Consider the following 20,649-nt stretch of genomic DNA (forward strand, 5'->3'; position numbering starts at 1 on the left):
AAAATGTTGCAATCCCAAGAAGCATATAAAGAAGTGCATTGTGACTTACATTATGTAAACTGAACAATAATGGGTATAAAGCAGAAGCAAATATTTTCTTAATTCTGTTAGGAGTAGACCATAGTAAGCATTTTCAACGTATTTCATTCTTTTCACACTGTATTATATCAGGACCTTGTGCCAGGACCACACTGCTGCTCAGTAACAGCAGTGTGCACTGCCTGGGCTTAGACACAATCCTGTGGGCTGGCAGGATTTTGCTTTAGACACAATCCTACCTCCCTGTGACAGCTAACGTGGGAAAAGATAGAGGGTGAGTACTGCACAACCTGAACAACATCAACTGGAGGAGCGTGCTCCTGCGCCACACTTAGGACTGGAAATACCATTTTCTGCTGGGAATTCCCCCATGAGAGAGAAAACACACAGACCACGGAGAGCCCTGGTCATGGAACGCAGCTGCAGAATCAGAGGGCTGCCTCTTTCCACTGCAATCCAGCCTGCTAGTCCATCCAGGTCACTCTTCCTAATGTCCAGATCTCGTCATGGCACTCTTTAGTCAAAACTTTCTCTTTCCCAGGCACAGAATAACAAAGAAGCTCAGCTCAGGCCATTACACAGCCTATCTATGGGTGACAACAGCCTTCAGACTGCAATGCTTATCCAGTTGTCACATACTTTAGCAGAATGCTTCTTTAATACAAAAGATCACCATCTCTCAGGTTTATTTTCTTAATGTATTATCAAATTCAGTCTTTATCTACCAGTGGTTGTTTGCTTTATTTTTGTTTTTGAATTAAATTGGGGCAACTTTCCACCTTCCTGGAGCCTTGCCATCATTGAAATGTCATCAGACCTCTGGCCCCTGAGAACCAAGTCTGAATGGCAACGGGGAGCTATATCCTCCTTCACTCCTGCAACCGGAGGCAGGAGAGAGCCCGGTGGATGCCTGAAGAGTCCAGATGGACACTGTGCCTTGATCAGTAGAACTCAGCACAACCCAGGGCAAGTAGCAGAACACAGAGCCAAGTCAGGACCTGGGACAAGAGCCACCAACACTCACTGTGCTGGCTTCCTTCTTGAAGTAATGCCACCTCGCTCACAGCAGCAGTTTCCCCTCTATTATCACAGTGGCATTTCGGCACATTGTGAATGTGAGCCTGTCCGAAGGGCAAACAATGACACACGTGGTGTAGCATAAGTGGCCCTCATTCAGAGGCACTGTGGGGTCCTGCCCAAAGATCCCTGAGACTAAAAGGAAAAGAAGAGGCAGCAAAGGGAAGATCCAGGAGTAGAAAGGAGCCACGTTTCCACTCTGAGGAACACTCTGGAATCAAACAGGCTGGAAATGTAAGTTGCAATTACATTCCCTACTAATTTACCTAACTTCTTTAAGCAATCACTTCTCAAGCTTTAAGATGGGGAGTTTAGAACACAGCAGGTTCTCAATGCTATTAGTCTTTGTGGCACACACTCCGGCTGGCTGACAACCCAGCATCCACACCCCATTCTGCTCTACCAGGATCATTTTTGCCAAGCTACAGGGGATGAATCTTACTGATCTAAGTTAGTGATGGCGCTGGGCCTCTCATAATGTCTGAGGGTCTGCCCTGGTTCAGACCTGTGAAATCCAAGTGGAATGCAGCGTATCTGCCTGTTTTCCTCCTGAATAAAAGAACAGCCCCACAAGACTCCTTTGCTTCCCACTCCCTTTCCAGTGCAGGAACAGTCATGTGAAGAGATGATGCTGTAGCAAGAGCAGCCCAGGAAGACAGATACTGTCCCACACACTGGGGGTGCAGGGGGGAAGCAGGGAAGAGCTCAGATGGCTGGGACTTCCCTAGGCCAGTGCCCCAGACTTCTTGTTATGGGAGATAACCAAATGTTTTTGTTGTTGAACCTCATCAAGTCCTCTTTTATTGACTCTCAGAGGCTTCCTAACTCTTACTCCTGCCTCCCCCTTCTTTTCCCCAGGCCAGCCATGTTTCTTCGGACCTCCCAACTGCGTAGCCACTGCAAAGGCCAAAGTCATTTGTAATCCCCAAAAGAACTTGGTAGAAATCAGGTGGAAAAAAGAAGTTGAGCACACAGAGCTATTTCAGATTTTTAAACAGCTCCAGTATTAAGCATGGCTTTTAATGCTGGAGGCAGAAATCAAAATAAATGCAGAGGTATCTAAAGGGGGCTGGGGCACATGCTGCAATAAAAGTTTAATTTACTTTTTTTCCCAAGAGTTGCTACTTAAGGCATGCTTACCCCCCCCCCAAAAAAAAAAACCTCAAAAAATAAATAAATAAATAAATAAAAACCACACAATAACACACTTCCAGGAAACAGGAAAAAGCAATATCTTCAATGTTCTAATCTGGAATCTTGCTGTTCAAAATGGATCCATAGACCACAATCAGCATCACCTGGGGGCCTAAGACACGAAAACCTCAGGTTCCACTCTAGAGCTACAGGATCAAGATCTGCACTTCAACAAGAACCTCAGCTGGCCCAACGCACATAGGAGTGTAGAAGCCTCCTAGCAGTGCTTTGGCATGACTCATAATTATGTCTGGAAGACTCCAATGCACAGCCAACTACAGAGCTTCCTTCTTTCCCCTCTTGGATGAAGAAAACCATGGCCACGAAAAGAGAGTACAGGAAAAAAATAATCTATGGATGCACATTCCTGTATTTTATGACATGTTCTTTGCTAAGTACAAGGGCATTACAGAATACAACTCACATCCCACATAGAAATCTCCAACCCAGTGACTCTCCACTGTCTAGTGTGTCCAGTAGGACAAACAAATCCATACATGTGACATGCCTCATGAGAATAATCAGATGTTTACAAAATCTTTTTCTGTAAATACATGAAAACAATTCACAATCCCAACATTTACTAACTATCCATCACTCATGGCTGCTCAGGGGAGATGCTATGACACAGGGAGAGAAGAAGCTAGGTGAGCATCATTCTCAGCAGAGGTATCTGCAGAACTACTGCTTTCTCTCCCACTTACGATGAATTAAGGGTGATATCATTATTTTATCAGAGCAAAAGCCTTGGATATGCTCATCTTTTAAGTAATTCAGTAAGTATGTTGGCACCTGACCTAACATTAGCAATCAGTTACTCACACACCACCTGTCTTGCTCAGGTCAGCCAGGTGGCCCAGGAGGACCAGACAAAAACAAAGACAGTCCTCCAACACCCTCACTGACTACCCAATCTCCTCTGACCTTTTCAGTAGGTTCCTGGCTTTCATCCTGCTTATTCCTTCTTTATAAGCCAATGGTGCTCCATGGCCTTATTTGGCTCTTTTGACTGTGGCCCCCATCCACAGCATGGTGTCCAAGGCATCTGCCCCATCATTTGGGATTTCCTGAGTCTGTATCCTGGAGAGTCACTAATCAACTGTTCTGGACAAATCTATGTTTCCCATCAACGAATGAGGAAAGGCTGTTCCGATTTTCTTTGAAATATAGGAGAATGACAATTTCACAGCTTCTACTAGAAGCAAAAGGAGGCAAGAAATCAGAAGACATCATCTTTTTATTCCCTAAAGGTGTATCTTCATCTGTAAAAGTAAGAAAACCACCAAGAAGAAAGCCTTTGCATGCTGGGTAGGTTCTAGACATTGCCATCATTCAACAAATTTCCTTCAAATGTGGCCTGGAAGGCTGGAATCCCATGCTAGTTTTCTCAAGTCCAATCACAAACAGATACATGTGGTCAATAGGTCACTATCAACTTTTTATTAAATATGATACTTACTATGAACAAAGGAAAACCAAGATAATCCCCAAATCACAAGTTCATTATTCTCTGACTCCCAGTAGGTAGGAGGGATATTTTAAAGATGCTCTGATGACAACAGCCACAGGAAGACATTTGGCTTAATACCTTCTCCATGGCCAAGATCATTCTCTGATCTGAATGCTTTAAAATAGTCCTGAGAGAGTCAGCTAATGACCATTTTGATGCAAGAGAGGTCCTTGGAGAACGTGTTGTCAACCTTCCTTATTTTAAAGCTGAAGGAACCAAGCCCTGGGGCAACTGAACTGTCAAAAAGTATAGAGTTAAAAGTCACAGGGGAGGTGGTGATGGGGAGCCTACTGGCAAGGACTGAAGTGAAGTCTGAGGAGATGTGAGAGTGATCAGCTTTACGACCTTCAGAATGACCTCAAACAAGTCCACAGGTACTCAGCAGTCATCAGTCCCCTGTCTGTAGGCCTGCTCTGCTAAACTGTCAGAGCTGTTGTAGGAGGCCACTAGATGAGTGTATTATACATGTGCTATCATTTCCCCAGTCAAAGACATGCTTCGGAAGTCAACAGGGGCTCCTGGCTGGCCTATCCACAAAGACAGGCATAAGCAACTTAGATCAAATATTAATAAGTCTAAATTTCCAATGTGATATTTATATCCCTGCAGGTGGTCTCTTTCATACAAATCTCCACTTAACTAGCTCTGCTATCAGAAGCCTCCATTGAACCACAATAGCCCATCTGTACACTTGAAAGAAAGTGCTCCTATGGGAGAGGATTAAAATAACACAACTCAGATGACACAAGTATTTAAAAAGACAATTGACATCTTTTCCACAAAATTTCAAGAAGAATTGGTCGAGGACAACATATTTTTTAAGATTTTCAAAACATCAATGAAAAAAACTTAGTATTTAAAACTAACAAGGCAGGGTCACTAAATGATGAGGACATACATTTAGCTCTGTTGCTCAGTATTCTTTTAATCTACACTTACCATATAGTCATATTGTTATGGCTTGGATCTGGAATGATGTCCCCCAAAAGATTTGGTCCCTAATGCAGAGGTGGGGCTTCTGGGAAGTGATTGCATTATGAGGGCTCTGACCTCATCAGTGGATTAATCCAGTTAGTGAATTAATAATCTGAATGGACTACTTGGAGGTGGTAAAAATTTCAGATAGATAGATCACGGTTTGGAGGAAGTAGCATGTGCCCTTGGGGACTATATCTTGTCCCTGGACCCTCCCTCCTTCTCTCTCCCTCCTTTTCCCCCCTCCTCTCTCCTTCCTGGCCACCTCATCCTGAGCAGTTTTCCTCTGCCACACCCTTCCCCCACCTTCTGCCCACTTCAGGCCCAGAACAATGGAGCTGATCAACCGTGGACTGAACAACCTCTGAAACCATGAGCCAAAATGAACCTTTCCTCCTCCACGTTGTTTGTTTCAGGTATTCTGTTCACAGTGATGAGGAGCTGACCAATACACATATGTTTGTTAATTCATTCAATAATCATTTACCAGGCTCTCACTCAGGGCTGTGTGTTACTAGTTCTGGGCACTGAGACTGTCGGCACAACAGAAACTCCTGTCCTCGAGGAGCTGACATTTAAGTTGGGGCTGGGGAAATGGATGAGATTAATGTGGATAATACACAAAATTACTAAGTACAACACACAGCAGTAGTTTTCAGACTTTATTATACATTGGAATTAGAGGGCTTCTCAAAACCCAGACTGCTGGCCTTACCTGTGTTGTTTCTGAGTCAACACGTGGGAGGGCATGAGACTGCGTCTTTATCAAACTGAGACTGCTGTTGCTAGTGGCACACCTCAGTGACCACTACCATCGATGGAGGACAGTGCTGTGTTCAGTCAGGAAAAGTAAAGCAGAGAACAGAAAGTTTGGGATAGGAGAGTTGCGATTTGCCACAGGATGGCCACAGAAAGATCACTGATGCAAAATTTGAGTCTAGATCTGACATAGGTAAGGAAAAGAATATTTCAGATAGAGGGAAGAGCCCATGCAATGATCCTGAGGCAGGAGCATGCAAGACAAGGAGGCTCATTTGCTTGGAGCATAGTGAAGACAAGGAAGAATCAGGTCAAGAAGATAATAAGAGGCCAGTACCTTGTAAGGCCCTGTGGGCTGCCTTGAGGACTTGACTTTCTCTCTAAGACAGAAGGGGGACTGGACAGTTGTGAGAATAGGCATGATATAAGTCAACTTAGCAAAATAGCTTTCTTCTGGATGCTATGTAGAGAACAAAACACAAGGGCAAGGGTAGAGGAAGAGAAGCCTTTAGGATGTTACCTAACCAACCCAGACAAGGGAGGATGGTGCCCTGGACCACAGGGTAACAGGGGAGGTGGTGAGAAGTGATCAGCAATAGAATTTACTAACACACTGGACAGGCCATAGAATCTGAGGGAAAGACAGGGCCAAGCAACACCACAATTTCTGGCTAATTCAATAGAAGGATGGTCCTGCCATTAAAAGCAGCAGGACAGACTATGAGAACAGCTATTTGTTGGAGGGCATCAGGGCCACGGAGTTCCTTTGTACTTAGTTATTCTATTTTAGAGTTGAAATAGAGAGCCTGAGAATACCATTTCATAATGAGAGAAACCAGGACAAGCAAAGGCCCTAGCTGAGGACACAGGGCATAAATCAGTGATGGAGGGAGTCCACTAGATAATCCTTGGCTACTGTGACCCCAAGAGTACTCTGTATAGACAAGGGTTAAATTTTAAAAACCTTGGAATATAAATACATGTTAAGACTATAAGGGTTAAATTTTTAAAACCTTGGAATATAAATACATGTTAAGACTATTTAAATTTCCAGAAAATCTGTAATCAATGTACAATGTATGCAGCAACTTATGTAACTGACCAAAAACCCATTCCTATTTATAATACATATTTAAGATTTACCCCCAGGACAGCCTATTAAAATAATCCAAGTATGACTAGCTTCAGTTCCCCAGAAATAGGTATTTCCTTGCACACATACAAATTGTGGACATTAAATTTTTATAGTTAATTGTTCAATGCCTGTTTCACTTGAACTGTAAACTCCATGACATGTCTCTGCTGCTCACCACTCTGTCAGCTCAGAGGACTATGCCTGGAACCTAGTAAATGCTCAACAAATATGTCAGTTAACCACATAAGACACTGAACCCAAACACCCGATGTTCACCTTTCATCAGGGAAGGAGTAGACTATAACAAATGGGAAACAGAAAAGTAAATGAAAAAAATAAGCAAGTGAAGAACTGAGTTAAATTGCTTTGCTTTCAGAAAGTGTCAAAATGTGTTTTGCCCAGACCTCTGTAGCTTTTGATAATATATGAAATTTAATATAATAATGATACTGCAGGCAAAGGGAGGAAGGAGGGAGGAAGGAAAGGGAGAAGGGAAGGAAGGAGGGAGAGAGACCCAGTTACATCTACCCAGGCCCCCTAGACAGCCCTAGTGCTTAAGCCTGTTCCCGATGTAGCTGAATGTGCACAGCTGAGGAAAGATTCCAGCCGGGAAGCAGCGCAAAGTGATTCTTCTCCTCTGGGTTCACGCAGTAAGACTTCCTTACACTGTTGCTCAAACAACTGCTAGCAGCTGTTAAGGGACAGAAAACTGCTCAAAACACCCCCAAGTATTCCTCCCTGATGGTGTGCAGATGGAATGGAAAGCCAAGTTTCTAGAATGGATGACATTCTTGGTTCGTGCTAGAGCTTTCACCAAATGTCACCATTTGTCAAGACCCTGAAAATCAGGAAGCCACATTTACTTAAGCCAGAAAAGAAATTGATAATTAGACTTTTATCTTAATCCATTAAGCCATATAATTCACATAATTATAATTTTTTCCTGAAACACAAAACACAAAAATTCACATAATTATAATTTTTTCCTGAAACACAAAACAAATATTTTGGTTCACCATAAAGCATTTTGTAACTTGCAAAAATTTTGCCTGTGTACTTACTCTACTTTCTGGGTACACCCAATGTTCCTTACTTCAGGTTCTCTGCTTTACTCCTCAAGTTTATTAATCATTTAATTGCTAGCTACCTAAGACAGAGCATGCCCAAGATCAGAGATGAAAGATGTTCATTAAAAAACTATTTTCAGCCTTAAAAATATAGAGTAGTACATGTGCCTAAATACTTTAAATATTTGCACCCCTCACCCTCACAATATTTTATATGTATAGATATATATATATACACATACATATCTATATATATATGTGTGTATATATATATCTGTATCTATATGTATATCTATATATATCTATCTATATATATGTGTGTGTGTGTGTGTGTGTGTGTGTGTGTGTATATATATATATATATATATATATATATATGATTACTCATTTGAACTTGCAGCTCAGCCTTACATCTGTGCTCTCTGCCATTGACAGGCACATGTATTTGCACAGCCTGCTGGTGAGACAGAGAGTCAAGCATGTCTCCAGTCAGATCACATTGACCCAAAGCTCCTGAACACCTCCCATGTGTCAGCACTATCTGGGATGTAGAGATGAGCAATGCGGAGTTTCCAACTCTGGGAAATATCCAGTCTGGAGGAAAGTAAGGAAAAGAGAGACCCAACTTTCAGCACAGTGTCACAGGCTGGCTAGTTAGGGTATATACAAAGCACTTGGAAGCCACTATTTTGAGGGGCTTAACCCAGAAATGGTGGAGATAGTGGAGAAAAAGATCAGAAAAAGTTTCACAGGGAATGAGTGCTCTGAACTGAGTGGAGGAAGAGGAGGAGTTTAGCCAAATGAAGAAGGGAAGCCATGAAGCAGAAACCAGAGGCATTGCAAGTTGAAGCAGAAGCACTCTGGGCAAGAAGGGGAAACTGGCAGTCCTCCCTTTGCCGGCTTTATCTGCTTTCTGGTTCATAAATGGCATCTTCTTGATGTTCCCTCACTCTGTAGAAGGGGGAAAGCAACTCTCCTGGGCCTCTTTTAAAGGTCATTAATCCTAATGAATGAGCGCTAAGCCCTTATAACCAAACCACCTCTCAAAGGTGCAATTTTCCAGTACCGCCACATTAGGGATCAGTTTCCAAGAAATTACTCTGGGAGGATGCAGATATTCAGACCACAGTACATGCGCGTGCACATACGCACACACCTAAAAAGCAATAGGATGTGAAAATAAGCATGAGAGCTACCATGACAAGCTCTCGAGTCAGCCTGAATCTGAAATGTCTAGAAAGTTCTTCAGAAATCAAATGTTCTGAAACCAACATTTTTATAGTCCCTTCAGAATGGTCCAGCTGGGTTTAGTGGCACATGCCTATAATCCCAGCTACTTGAGAGCCTGAGGTAGGAGGATGGCAATTCTAGGCCAGCTTGAGTGATAGTAAGAAGACCCTGTCTCAAAATAAAAAGGACTGGGGCATAGTCCAACAGTACAGCTCTTGCCTCGCATACATTAGGAACTGGGTTCAATCCCCAGTACCACCAAAAATTAAAAACAACGATAAAGGAGTGGTCCCTATATAAAAGAATACTACACTAAACAGATTTGCAGTGACAATTCTGAAGTGACTTGATATGCATTTTCTGTTTGCTTAAAATAGTGTCTCTCATTAATTCTGGACCAACAGGCTTAGTCAATTGCCAGACAAAGTACTAAAGCTCCACCAACACCATGACACAGCATCAAATTAGAAAATAAAATGCTATGCTGTGGGAAGACCATGACTTTCAAACAGCCACTCCCCCTTCTATCATATATTGTAGCAAAACCTATTACATTTGCCAAGGCATTCTATCCAAATTATATTATCAGAGAGTCACACACAGGCATTCTAAGCACAGAGGATACAATAGGAAGGAAAGCATTTTCTTTCAACCCTGAGTGGGCAGTGCTCTTTGTTTTTGTTTTGTTTTGCTTTGTTTGTTTGCTTGTGGTGCTGGAGATGGAACCCAGGGCCTTGCCAATGCTAGGCGGGCACTTTACCACTAAGCTACTCCCCATCCTAGTCCCTGGGTTTTAATTCACTACATCAAAACTCAAGTTTACCAGTCTGGAAAGAGTACAGTGCCACTGAGCTTAATTCTATGCCAAATGAAACCTAATATGTTCACTTCTCTCATCTCCTAATATCTTACTAGGGATGCTTTATGTTTCAACTTGAAGGAACAAGGAGAAAGAAGGTGCCAAATGTGTTCCCTGGTCCAAAGCAGAATCAATTTATGTAGAGGAGTACATAGGAAAGCTAGTGACTGTTACTAATGTTCCATCCAAAACTGAAGTCATTTAAATTTAGATCCAGGGTCCTCTCCCTGGAAATCTCACCCATATGGGGTGACAAGCTCTCGAGTAAGCCTGAATCTGAAGCTTTGGTCTACTGTGGACGACCCTACATGCCAACTTGGCATATTATTTTCCTGGCTCTATACCTTCATTACTTGTCTGTAAAATGGACATAATAGAGATGGCCACAGTGGTGCCTGCCTGTAATACCTGCAGCTCAGGAGGCTGAGGCAAGAGGATTGCAAGTTCAAAGCCATACTCTGCAACTTAGCGAGACCCTGTCTCAAAATACAAAATTAAAAAAAAAAAAAAAGGATGGGGCTATAGCTCAGTGTTAAAGTATCTCTATGTTCAATCCCTAGTACAAAAAAAAAAAAAAAAGCATAATAGTTCCTCCCCAGTAGAGTTATGGTAAGTCCCAAACTGGCTTGACACAAAGGAAGCACTCTACACATTAGTTATTAATTCTACATCCATAGTCAAGAGAAGGCTATATCCCTCCCACAGAATGTATGCTGTTGTCAATACAACCAAAGACATTAGCCTTACCACACTCCTTAGGTACATAAGAAGGCAAGGGTTCCTCATGGTCTCCCTCAGGTTCCTATATCTGACTTTGTCTGACAAAGTTCTGAAAAAGGAATCGGTGCACCTCGTAGAGTGACTCATGTCTTTAAGTAGCAAAATTACCCTTACTTTAAAACAAAGTACATAATACTCTCAAGGTACAGTCAAAGAAATATATGCAAACGAAACTCCCCTGACTTTTATTTTAAACATGGGGCCTAAAGAGGAGGAAAGAGACAAAGGGGAAAGAGCAAGAACCATCCAGATTAAAGCAATGTATTATTTGTTCACATATAATAGGTACCAACCATCAGAGAGTCAGTTTGGCTGCTGCTGCTGAGTCTCTATCTCCACTTTCCACCCACGTCCCCTATTTTATCCACCAAAGATACCAGCAAACGATCCAAAGACTCCTGATCCTAATTTTTGTTAAGTCATTCCCCTATAAATCAGGGACAGCAGCAGCATCTACCAATCCAAGGAGATAAGAAAAAGCTTTTTAAAGTAAATTGCCCTATGTTACAGTTGGAAATTTAAAAATTGAAATTCTAAATTCTATGTAAATTCAATGTTTTGCTTAGGTCAGAGAATATGGAAAAAATTAAATGTGAATTCTAGAAAGCTCTAGATCCAAAAATGAAGAAAACACATTTATTTAATGGTGTGCTAGACCACCCTATCCATCAGGGGAATGAGAATTCCGGTTCGTGTTATTATTCAGGCAAGAAGTCACATGTACAAAAGGAGACCAAGGAAACTGTGAATGGCTGGAAAACAAAGTCCTCACTAGGTGCCAGGCACATAAAAGTCACAGCCCTTACACACAGATTCATCCTCACAACACACCGAAATGGGGGCTTTTCGTAAGTGTCCTTCTGATCAATGGCCCCCCAAGCATAATGTCCTACTGGGTCACATGCACCACAACTACCCACCGTGAGGAAAAAACCCAAAAGACCTGAGGCAGAATGAATAACAGAAAACCTTACCTTAGAGGATCTCAGCTGAGAAAAAGAAAAGGACAACGTGTTCCAGAGGGCCAAGGGAAAGAGCTCAGAACATTAATCTGACAAGAATAATGGGATGAGGTGACTGGCAGGGTACAGAGTGGCAGAATAAGGCAGGGGTTGACCTGCCTTTGCATTTCAAAGGCAATTCACTCCAACCTTGACCCGCTTGGTGAGAGAGGACCATTTCATCACCTGAGAAAACTAGTTGTACTTTCTTATCAGTTTAGAGCAAGATTAATGGCACACTTACTTCCAAATTCCATACCTCTTAGTAACCCATAAACTCCCTTTGTTAGAGCTGCACCTCAAGGTTCGCATGACTCCAGGTGCATTAGAGAAGCTGCGATCATGCTGGCTGTAGTAACATTGGTCATGATGGGAACACCAGTGACAGTAATGGCAGCAGCTGCTGCTGCAGTGGGGCTGCACCGACATCACCGCAAGCCTGCTGTGAGCCACCCACTGTAAAGGATCCTGGTTATGAAGAGCCTCATTCCATTTCAGAAAAAGATGAGATGGATCATATTTTCATCCCCCTTTAAAAGAACAGAGTCTGAAGGCTTGGTAACTTGCCCTGGGTCCCAGAGCTACTAGGTGGTGGCTGGGGAATTCCAACCAAGCCAGTTGATACGAAAATCTGCACTCTTAACAACTGGACTACTCTTGAGCTGGGTGGTTTCAGAGTCTTGCTCACCAATTTTTTTTCAGCTGATGCTTGTTGTGTTGAAGCATTTATTTTTCCAAACTCTCCCTAGCCTGTGGGATGAGGGGCACTCCCTAGAGTGATGACAAAATATATATATGTAAGGCACTAACTTAGCTTAAGGACAAAATCCTACATGGATGATAATGACGAGAGCCACCAAAGTAGAAGCACAGTGGGAGGCTGATAATGACGGATGCTGAGTGGAAGAAGCTCCTTCCTTCTACTGTGGACTACGTTGGAAGTTTTTCATGTTAAAGGATTTTAAATGGCTTTGACTTATTGACAGTTTGAGTTTATTGAGTCATTTCCTTTCATGTATTTTACTAGGTCATACTTGCATATGGTTTAAAATTCAAAATGTGATAAAAGGTTTATACCGAACAATCTCACTCCCACACAATCATCCTTTACTGTCTTTGCACAAATACAAATGAATATAGTGAGATTCTTGTTTCTCCTCTCCCAGCCCCATTATTTTACAAAAAGTAGCATATTATCTCCCTCTGTTGTTTACTCTTATTTAACTCACTTAACCAAGGAGCCTGGCAATTTTGTTTTTCACATCAGTGTATAGAGTGCTTTGCATTCTCCTTTATACTTGATGGGTATTCCGCAGTGTAGCTACACCATATAACATATTAAACCAGGACACCTGAGTTATTTCCAATCTTTTGCTATCATAAATGATAATGCTGGAGGTAACCTATGACTACGTCATTAGAGACATAAACAGATGTAACTGGAGGATAAATTCCCAGCAATGAGGTGGCTGTAGTGGTGTGCTAGTAAATGTTCAACTACCAACCCTCCCTTCAAAAAAGGCCCCGACTGTAGTGTCTGCAGATTACCACGGTGTGAATACTTCTGCCAGGACTAATCTCAAGCAATGTGATGTTATCAAACATGGAACTGGGAAGAGATGCACACAAGTACATAAAAGGCTTCCATGAGCTGGCTCCAAGGCCCCACTGGGTTGCTGAGACAAAGGGTAAATGGACCTCAAGTTTTGAGAGATATCAGCAGATTCCTCCACCCTACAGATTTAACTTTGCAGTACTACCAACAAGTATTAAAATGCCTATCTCCTGAAAGTCTCACCAACTTCTATTGCCAAACTTTCAAGTTTATGATAGAAAGTATCTCAATGTAGTTTTAATCTGCATTTTTCTGTTTGTGAGTTTAAGCTATTTTTCAGCTACACTAAGGGCCATTTCTATTTTGTGTTCAGTGAACTGTTCCTGTTGATTGCCGATTTTGTTGGATGTACTAAGCATTTTGAATATTTACTTAATTATTGCATTAACCCTATAAGCAGGGTTAGATCCATGTTTCATGGGACATGAAGCTTATACAATCTGAACAATCTCTTTAAAATAGAAAATACAGTAATTAAGCATAAATGGATTTCTTTAAAATTTAAAAAAGAAATCATGGAGCCTTAAAGATTCAACCCCTTTCTTCTAGGATCCTTTTACACAATTTAACATTAATGCTTACATAGAAATGTTTCCTGGTTGCAAAGTGGCTTCCCATCTCCACTCTGCAACTTTCGGAACACAGTGTTCTCACAGGTTCCTAAATCTTAAACTTCAGAAACTGCCTGAAAGATGAACAGCACCATCACCTTATCTCAGATGGGGAAACTAAGCCTTGCAACAACATGCCCTAAGTCATGAAATAGGTGTCAAATCAGGACTCTTTTGATTCCAAAGTCGTTGGGCTTAAATAATACCTACAGTGCCTTCCTGCTGGTGTTAAATCAACCATTGCACATGACCAAATTTATCTTTCCAAAGATAATCACTTTCATTATTAGTTCTTGGGGGGGGAGGTGCATGTGATTTGAAAGAAATTCCCAATTTCCATTTGTATTTTTAAAATATGTCTACCCTCCATTAAAAAAATCAAAATTAAAAGCCCCTCTTCCTTCCAAACTCTATACAGAGACCAGGGTCAGCATCTAACTTGCCATACTGGCCAGGGGCTCATCTGCAAGGTTCTTAACACCCATAGGGGGGCAAACAATGAGACAAGAACACTCAAAGTTTTGCCTTTATATTGGGGTTGGCATTCTACTGAACTCTTCCACCTCTCACAACTGTGGATCATTAGATTTGTCTAGAAACAAGACCAGGACCAAGGACTAAGATCAACATTGGTCTAATAGCCAAACATATGAAGACCCTAAACCTATGTTAGAAGAGAATATTCTTTCACACCAACTCAAAAAAAGGCAATTAGGCTGATCAATCATTTGCGGCGAATTTCAACATTCTTAACAACATAAGCCAAATCAGTTATTTTTTTTTTCCAAGGACACTGCTAGCAAAGGCTGCTAATAATATTTCATGCCTGGAAACCAGAGAGCTGAATACCGCCCATGGTGGGGACAGTCCAGAACAGCCAAGGGCCATTCAGTCAAATACTCCCAAAGCACCTCCGCTGAGAGATGGCGATAACTAAGGGGAGGGCTGGGTCGGACCCTCAAGGACGTGGGGTGAAACAAGAGTTCATACACAAGTGGTACATTTTATCCCAGACCTTTCAAGTTCTCTGATGAATAACAAGGAATGTCCTCACCTGATGCGTTCACTCAACAGCCATTGGCTGCAGCTCTGTCCATCCATCAGCTGTCAAGAACAGCCATGTGGGGTCAGACTCAAGAACAAAGTTAAGTCCTGGGTTTTGAGAGTTCATAACTCTTTCTACCCACCTCTTCCATCAGAAGTTTTCAAATTAAGGTACACCATGTTTTAAACTTTCAAACTCATCAAAAAACTTGCTCAAAACTTCTTTTATAAATAAAATGGTTCATATAAATGGTTATGTAAATGTATTCAGATTGAAGAGTGGAAAACATAAAATTGAAAGTACAATCATTCTTTGTCAAAAGGTTCTGCATATTAAAAAAAAAATACTTATTTTGAAGATCTAAACAAATCACTGGAAAACATGCTTCAGACCCAAACATACTCTAAATGCATGGCCTGTGGGACAGAACATCCAGATGCATTCTTAAAAGAGATTACATGCATTTATTCTTTTCATAGGAATGAATCTACAGTCCTTGAAATTGTAATATTTCTGTAAACAAGTAAGGAGTTTTCATCTTTGTCAGCTTTACCTGCTATTTGTACCGAACCATCCTCACCCAGAAGAATATTACCAGCTTTCAAATCCCTATTAGAAAAAAAAAAAAAACAGAATGAATTTTAGAATGCAGACATTATGTTACATTGATCATCTGGGAAAGACTTTTAAACACAACATACAATTATTATTTTATGAATATTAAAATTATATCGTAGATTTTTACAGTTACCAGGGTACACTGTCATTTTATAGTTTGCTCCTTGAGCACAGTCAGAATTCACTTCTTGTGAAATCATTCTCTATATTTAATTAAATCACTATGAAGTAGACTATTTTGTGTTTTGGAGCTACAGAATGTCCCTAAACTGAATAGTGGTATTTAATTAACAAGAATGAAAGCCTTGTGCCAGGCATGGTGGCACATACTTATAGTTACAGCAACTGAGGAGGTTGAGACAGGAGAATCACTAGTTCAATACCAGCCTCAGCAACTTAGCAAGGTCCTTTCTCAAAATTAAAAAAAAAAAAAATTATAAAAAGCTTGGGTGGTTGAGTGCCCCTGGGTTCAATCTCCAGTACAAAAAAGAATTAAAGCTTTCTCTGTGTAAAGTTATTACAATTCCATTTAAATTCATCTGTGCCTTTATTTCAAATAATCCCATCACCATCTTAAAATAAATTTGATTGATCTCCCCTCTGAAAAGATAATAATGATAAATATTAATTATAATATTCTATCTACTACTTATTTACTATATAGAAGCTATGTAGAGTGATTTCAGCACTTAGAGAAAAATTATAATTTATAAGCCTGATATCTAAAGTAATATTTTCCTAATTATTAAAAAATATAATAAAGACCATTCAATGTACAGCTTGCTGAATCAAGGTAGAGAAATTACATTATTAGCATTACTGGTAAATGCTTGTACTTGCAAAAATCCCTATGAGCACTACCCTTTTTGAAGCAATCAGGCACTCACATTCTATGCTATTTGGCTATTTTCAAGAATTATTGCAAAGTGGCTTCTCCTCTCCACTCTGCAACTTGTGGAACACAGTGTACTCACAGGTTCCTGAATCTCAAACTTCAGAAACTGCCTGAAAGATGAACAGCACCATCGCCTTATCTCAGATGGGGAAACTAAGCCTTGCAACAACATGCCCTAAGTCATGAAAGACTATGTCACAAAAGAAGATGAAATTCTTGTCTCTTCTTTCCCTCTCACTATCATGTCAAAAATAATTACATATTATAATGTTTGTAAGTCTTGCCTATATTTCAAAGTTGGAGCAGCTATTCAATTCAAATGAGTACACTTCAAGGGTAATTATGTTAACCACTTTTTAAATGAGTTCATTCAGCACTTTTTACATTCAGCTCTTAATTCAGTGAAAGCAGATAAACCAATCCAGAGGATACCAATATAATTCATCAAACTGTGTTCTTGTCTCATAAGTTTTATTTTAGTTTGAGATTCTTTTAGTGCTGGGGATCAAATCTAAGGCTTGGTGCATGCTAATAAACACATGCTCTACCACTGAGCTAAACTTTTAGCCCCTAGTACTTTATTTCCATCTATTCAGCCTAAATTGGTTTTAGTATTTTTTTCCCTTTCCTTCTCTTGGTGGTGCTGAGGCTAGAACTCAGGGCCTCACCCATGCTAGGCAAGCACACTCTACCACTAAGGACACCCCAGCCCCTAGTCTAAGTTGGAAATAATGCCAATACCTATTTGAAATGTATGTTTCCTCATAATTCTTTACATATTAGGACTAAGCAAATGAAGAGTTGAATTTCTGGTGGTACCATACCTATGAATCTGACCATTTCTGTGTAGATAGTCTAAGCCTTCCAAAACCTCTTTAAGAATTGTTGCTATTATTGCCTCTTCCAGAACTCCATTCTTGTGCTCTCCTCGGTTGACAATGTATTTGATGATGTCCAACATTGAGCCTGAGAGGACAAACAGAAGAAGATGAAAAGAAATTGCTAAGCACCTTCATTCCATCATCAGATTAGCACTCCATTATTAGAACATTAATGGGAACATCAAAATAAAATTTTCTTGTTGATTTAATGCAAATATTCCCAAGGCATACTAACAATTAAATGGAAGCCCAATGATCAGAAGCACTAAATTTGCACCAAGTTTGTAAAAGTACTTTCAGTATGAAAATTATTCTCATTAAGGGTTAGGATCTGTGAGCAGGAGATATAGCTCAGCCCATGCCATGGGTTCAATCTTCAGCATCCCAACTTAAAAAAAAAAAAAGAAAAGAAAAAGAAAAAAGGCCAAGTGCAGAGGTATACACCTATAGTCCTAAGTACTTGGAAGGCCAAAGAGAATGAATTACTTAAGTCCAGGAGATGAAGATCAGTCTGAGCTATATAGTAAATGTCTCATATCATAAAAGAGTGGGGTCGGGGGGCCTGAGACTAGAAGATCGTTCAGGGCCACTTTCTATATGTATACTTAGGTAAAAACTCCAAAGAGGGTTCCAGATAGCTGAACTGGAGTTGGAGGCAAAGAGAAAGGAAATAGTGAACTTCTAAGTAAAAAAGAAAAGTTCTTAACACCTGAAAGACAGGTGAGAGGTAAGGAAAGTAGGTTGCTCCTAGACCTCTCCTTATAACCCAAAGATCCCTATCTATGAGTCTGAGTAATCTTTATTTTAATCTTCCTGATGCTTCATGTACTGACTTTTATAATGAAGAAATAAATACCAATTACTATGCTACAATATTACAATATACTGATTGGTATCCTGGGCACTGTGAATTCACGTTTCAACACGTGCTAATTAATATTCGAAACCTCTGGGTCATTCTAAAAGCCATAATTACCCTGGGGCTAGACATTTCTGAAAAGTTAACAAATGGCTTACCTCAGTACCTGAATTTGGCTCTGGGTTCTCTCTGATTAAATAAGAGGATTGAGTTTCCCCATCAGATACCACTGAGGAGACTAATGTTAGCCTGCCTCTCATTAAGAGATTTCATGTTATAAATTAATACAGAAGAAAAAAATGCATATTTTCCTCCCCAGAGAAAAAAAGAATCTGCTTATGCATTGACTCTTAGATATGGGGGTCATATAGATAACAATAATTCCAAAAACTATATTTATTCTTATAAGGATATACCATGCCAAGCACATATACTCACCCCCTAGGCCTACTGAAAGAAGAAGGAGCAGGAGTCAATACCTGCCCACATTCCCCTTGCCTGTGGAAACCTGCCCAAAGCCTATTCCTCATACCTAAAGTCCTGGGAGCCTGGATTGGACTCTATACATTTATAAATGACAATGAATTTTCTACCACATCCTCAGAAGAGAAGACAAGTTTATAAAAGGTTAATGTTCCAACTTGAACAGAGGACTTGGGACTATTTCTGGGCCAGCTCACCAAGGTTTCTAATTCTTCTTGAGGGGATGGAACCCCACAAGAAGAGAACTGGTCACCTAGTTGGCAAAGCACCACCCCTCCATACAAGGAAGGGGCAGGCAGTTCAACACAACACCACAGCAGTGGCTGGGGCGGGAGGGGGGGAAGGGGGGTTGGAAGGTAGCATTTCTTTCCTTTTTAATTAAAAACCAAAGTAGGTACTCAAGACAACAAAGACTAATCATAGGACTAAGAAGGAAGAGGAAGAGAACAGAACTTGGATCTCCAGGTTCCCTACTGAGACTTATACAAGCAGACTCCAGCCAATTACAAAGCTTTCGTCATCTCATTTCTGGGTCTCGGCTTGATCCAAGAGTTTCTTTAAAAAGAAAAAAAAAAAAAAAGATTAAATTAATTAAAATGTGTCCCTGGTTTCACCTCAGTTGGAATTGGATCTACAGATGAAAATGGGCACTATCATATAAATGCAGCTGCATCAGTTGTGGCTTTGTCCAGGCAGCACAAAAAATGTTCTCCTCTGTTCTAAAATACACTTCACAACTCAGAACAAAGGGAGCTGCACCTCTGAAGACAACATGGGAGAGATTTCGGTGCACTAAGGAAACCACTTGGACTTTCTAAGCTTCAACATGCAGATCTACAAAATGAAGATGAGAATATTTGCAGTGCAGAATAGTTGAGTATTTTTTGTTGTCGGCACAGTACTGGGAATTGAACCCAGCAGCATTCTACCACTGAGCTACATCCCCTTCCTTTTTTATGTTTTATTGTGAGTCAGGGTCTCACTAAGTTGCCAAAGCTGGCCTTGAACTTATAATCCTCCTGCCTCAGTCTTCTGTGTCACTGGGATTACAGGTGTGCAGCACCATGCCCAGCCTTAGCATATTTTATAAGTCAACGGGTCCTGCAGTCACAATTCCAGCACTAATAGCCACTGTGTGTATAACTTTGGGCAGGTTGCTTAACTCCCATGAGCTTTGGTGTCATTTATGAAACCCAGAGACGGTCACCAGTCATTCAGGGATGCCGTCAAGATCAAACGAAATAAAAAAAAAAAAAAAAAGAGGTCAAATGAGATAAAGTAAATAAATTGCCTTGAACAGAATCTAGCCACACAGCAAGTGTTTGATGAAATTAATGGTTACCATTCTCATTCCTAAGAGTGATGTTAAAAGATTTTTTTAAAAAATCAAATACATGGATATGAAGAAGTCTTGAAGATTAAATTATTTCAATGACTTGCATAACTTACAAGATCAGAGGCAGAGAGGGGAAGTTGTTTTCCCTTCTCAAATACAACAGGATGAGAATAGTGCCACTTCTGATGAACACTGTAAGCAAGTAACTGAGTATGTATTTCTCTCCACATCAACTGAAACAATGTATATTAAGAACTCCCTGGAAGCCAAGTGAGTTAGACAGTTCTTGTTTCAGGAAGTCCCCTCTATATGCACAAGGTCCAATACCATAGCCACTAGCCACATGAGGAGAGTTAAATGAGTTAAGAGAAAGGGAACAGAAACTCAAGTCCCTTAGTCATGCTGCCACATTTCAAGGGCTCAAGAGTCACACCTTACTGGTAGGACATGGACAGCATAGCTATAGGACACTATAGTGTTAATAAACAGCACTCAAATGACTCAGTATATTGCAATGACCTGAATAATGTTACAAATGAAGGGGCTTAAAAAGAAAGGACGCGGTAGGGATGTAGCTTAGTGGTATAGAATTCCCATGGCATGAGAAAGGCCCTGGGTTTGTTCCCCAGCTCCAAAAAAAAGGAAAAAGAAAAATATCTTTGAAGAGAGTAAGTCGTAGC

General features: G+C 40.7%; 1 protein-coding gene across 1 annotated transcript in view; it reads right to left on the minus strand.

The window, feature by feature from the left end:
• The window catches only part of Stk39 (serine/threonine kinase 39), a 269,628-nt gene that overhangs the window by 174,481 nt on the left and 74,498 nt on the right, over positions 1-20,649 (minus strand). Inside the window, exons 4-5 of the mRNA XM_026389549.2 lie at positions 17,235-17,376; positions 15,451-15,506 (exon numbers count right to left, since the gene is read on the minus strand). Coding sequence (XP_026245334.2) covers positions 15,451-15,506; positions 17,235-17,376 — 198 coding nt within the window. The remainder of the gene's footprint in view (positions 1-15,450; positions 15,507-17,234; positions 17,377-20,649) is intronic.

Source organism: Urocitellus parryii, chromosome 1 (genome assembly GCF_045843805.1).
Source record: "Urocitellus parryii isolate mUroPar1 chromosome 1, mUroPar1.hap1, whole genome shotgun sequence".
NCBI classification, from domain to species: Eukaryota; Metazoa; Chordata; class Mammalia; order Rodentia; family Sciuridae; genus Urocitellus; species Urocitellus parryii.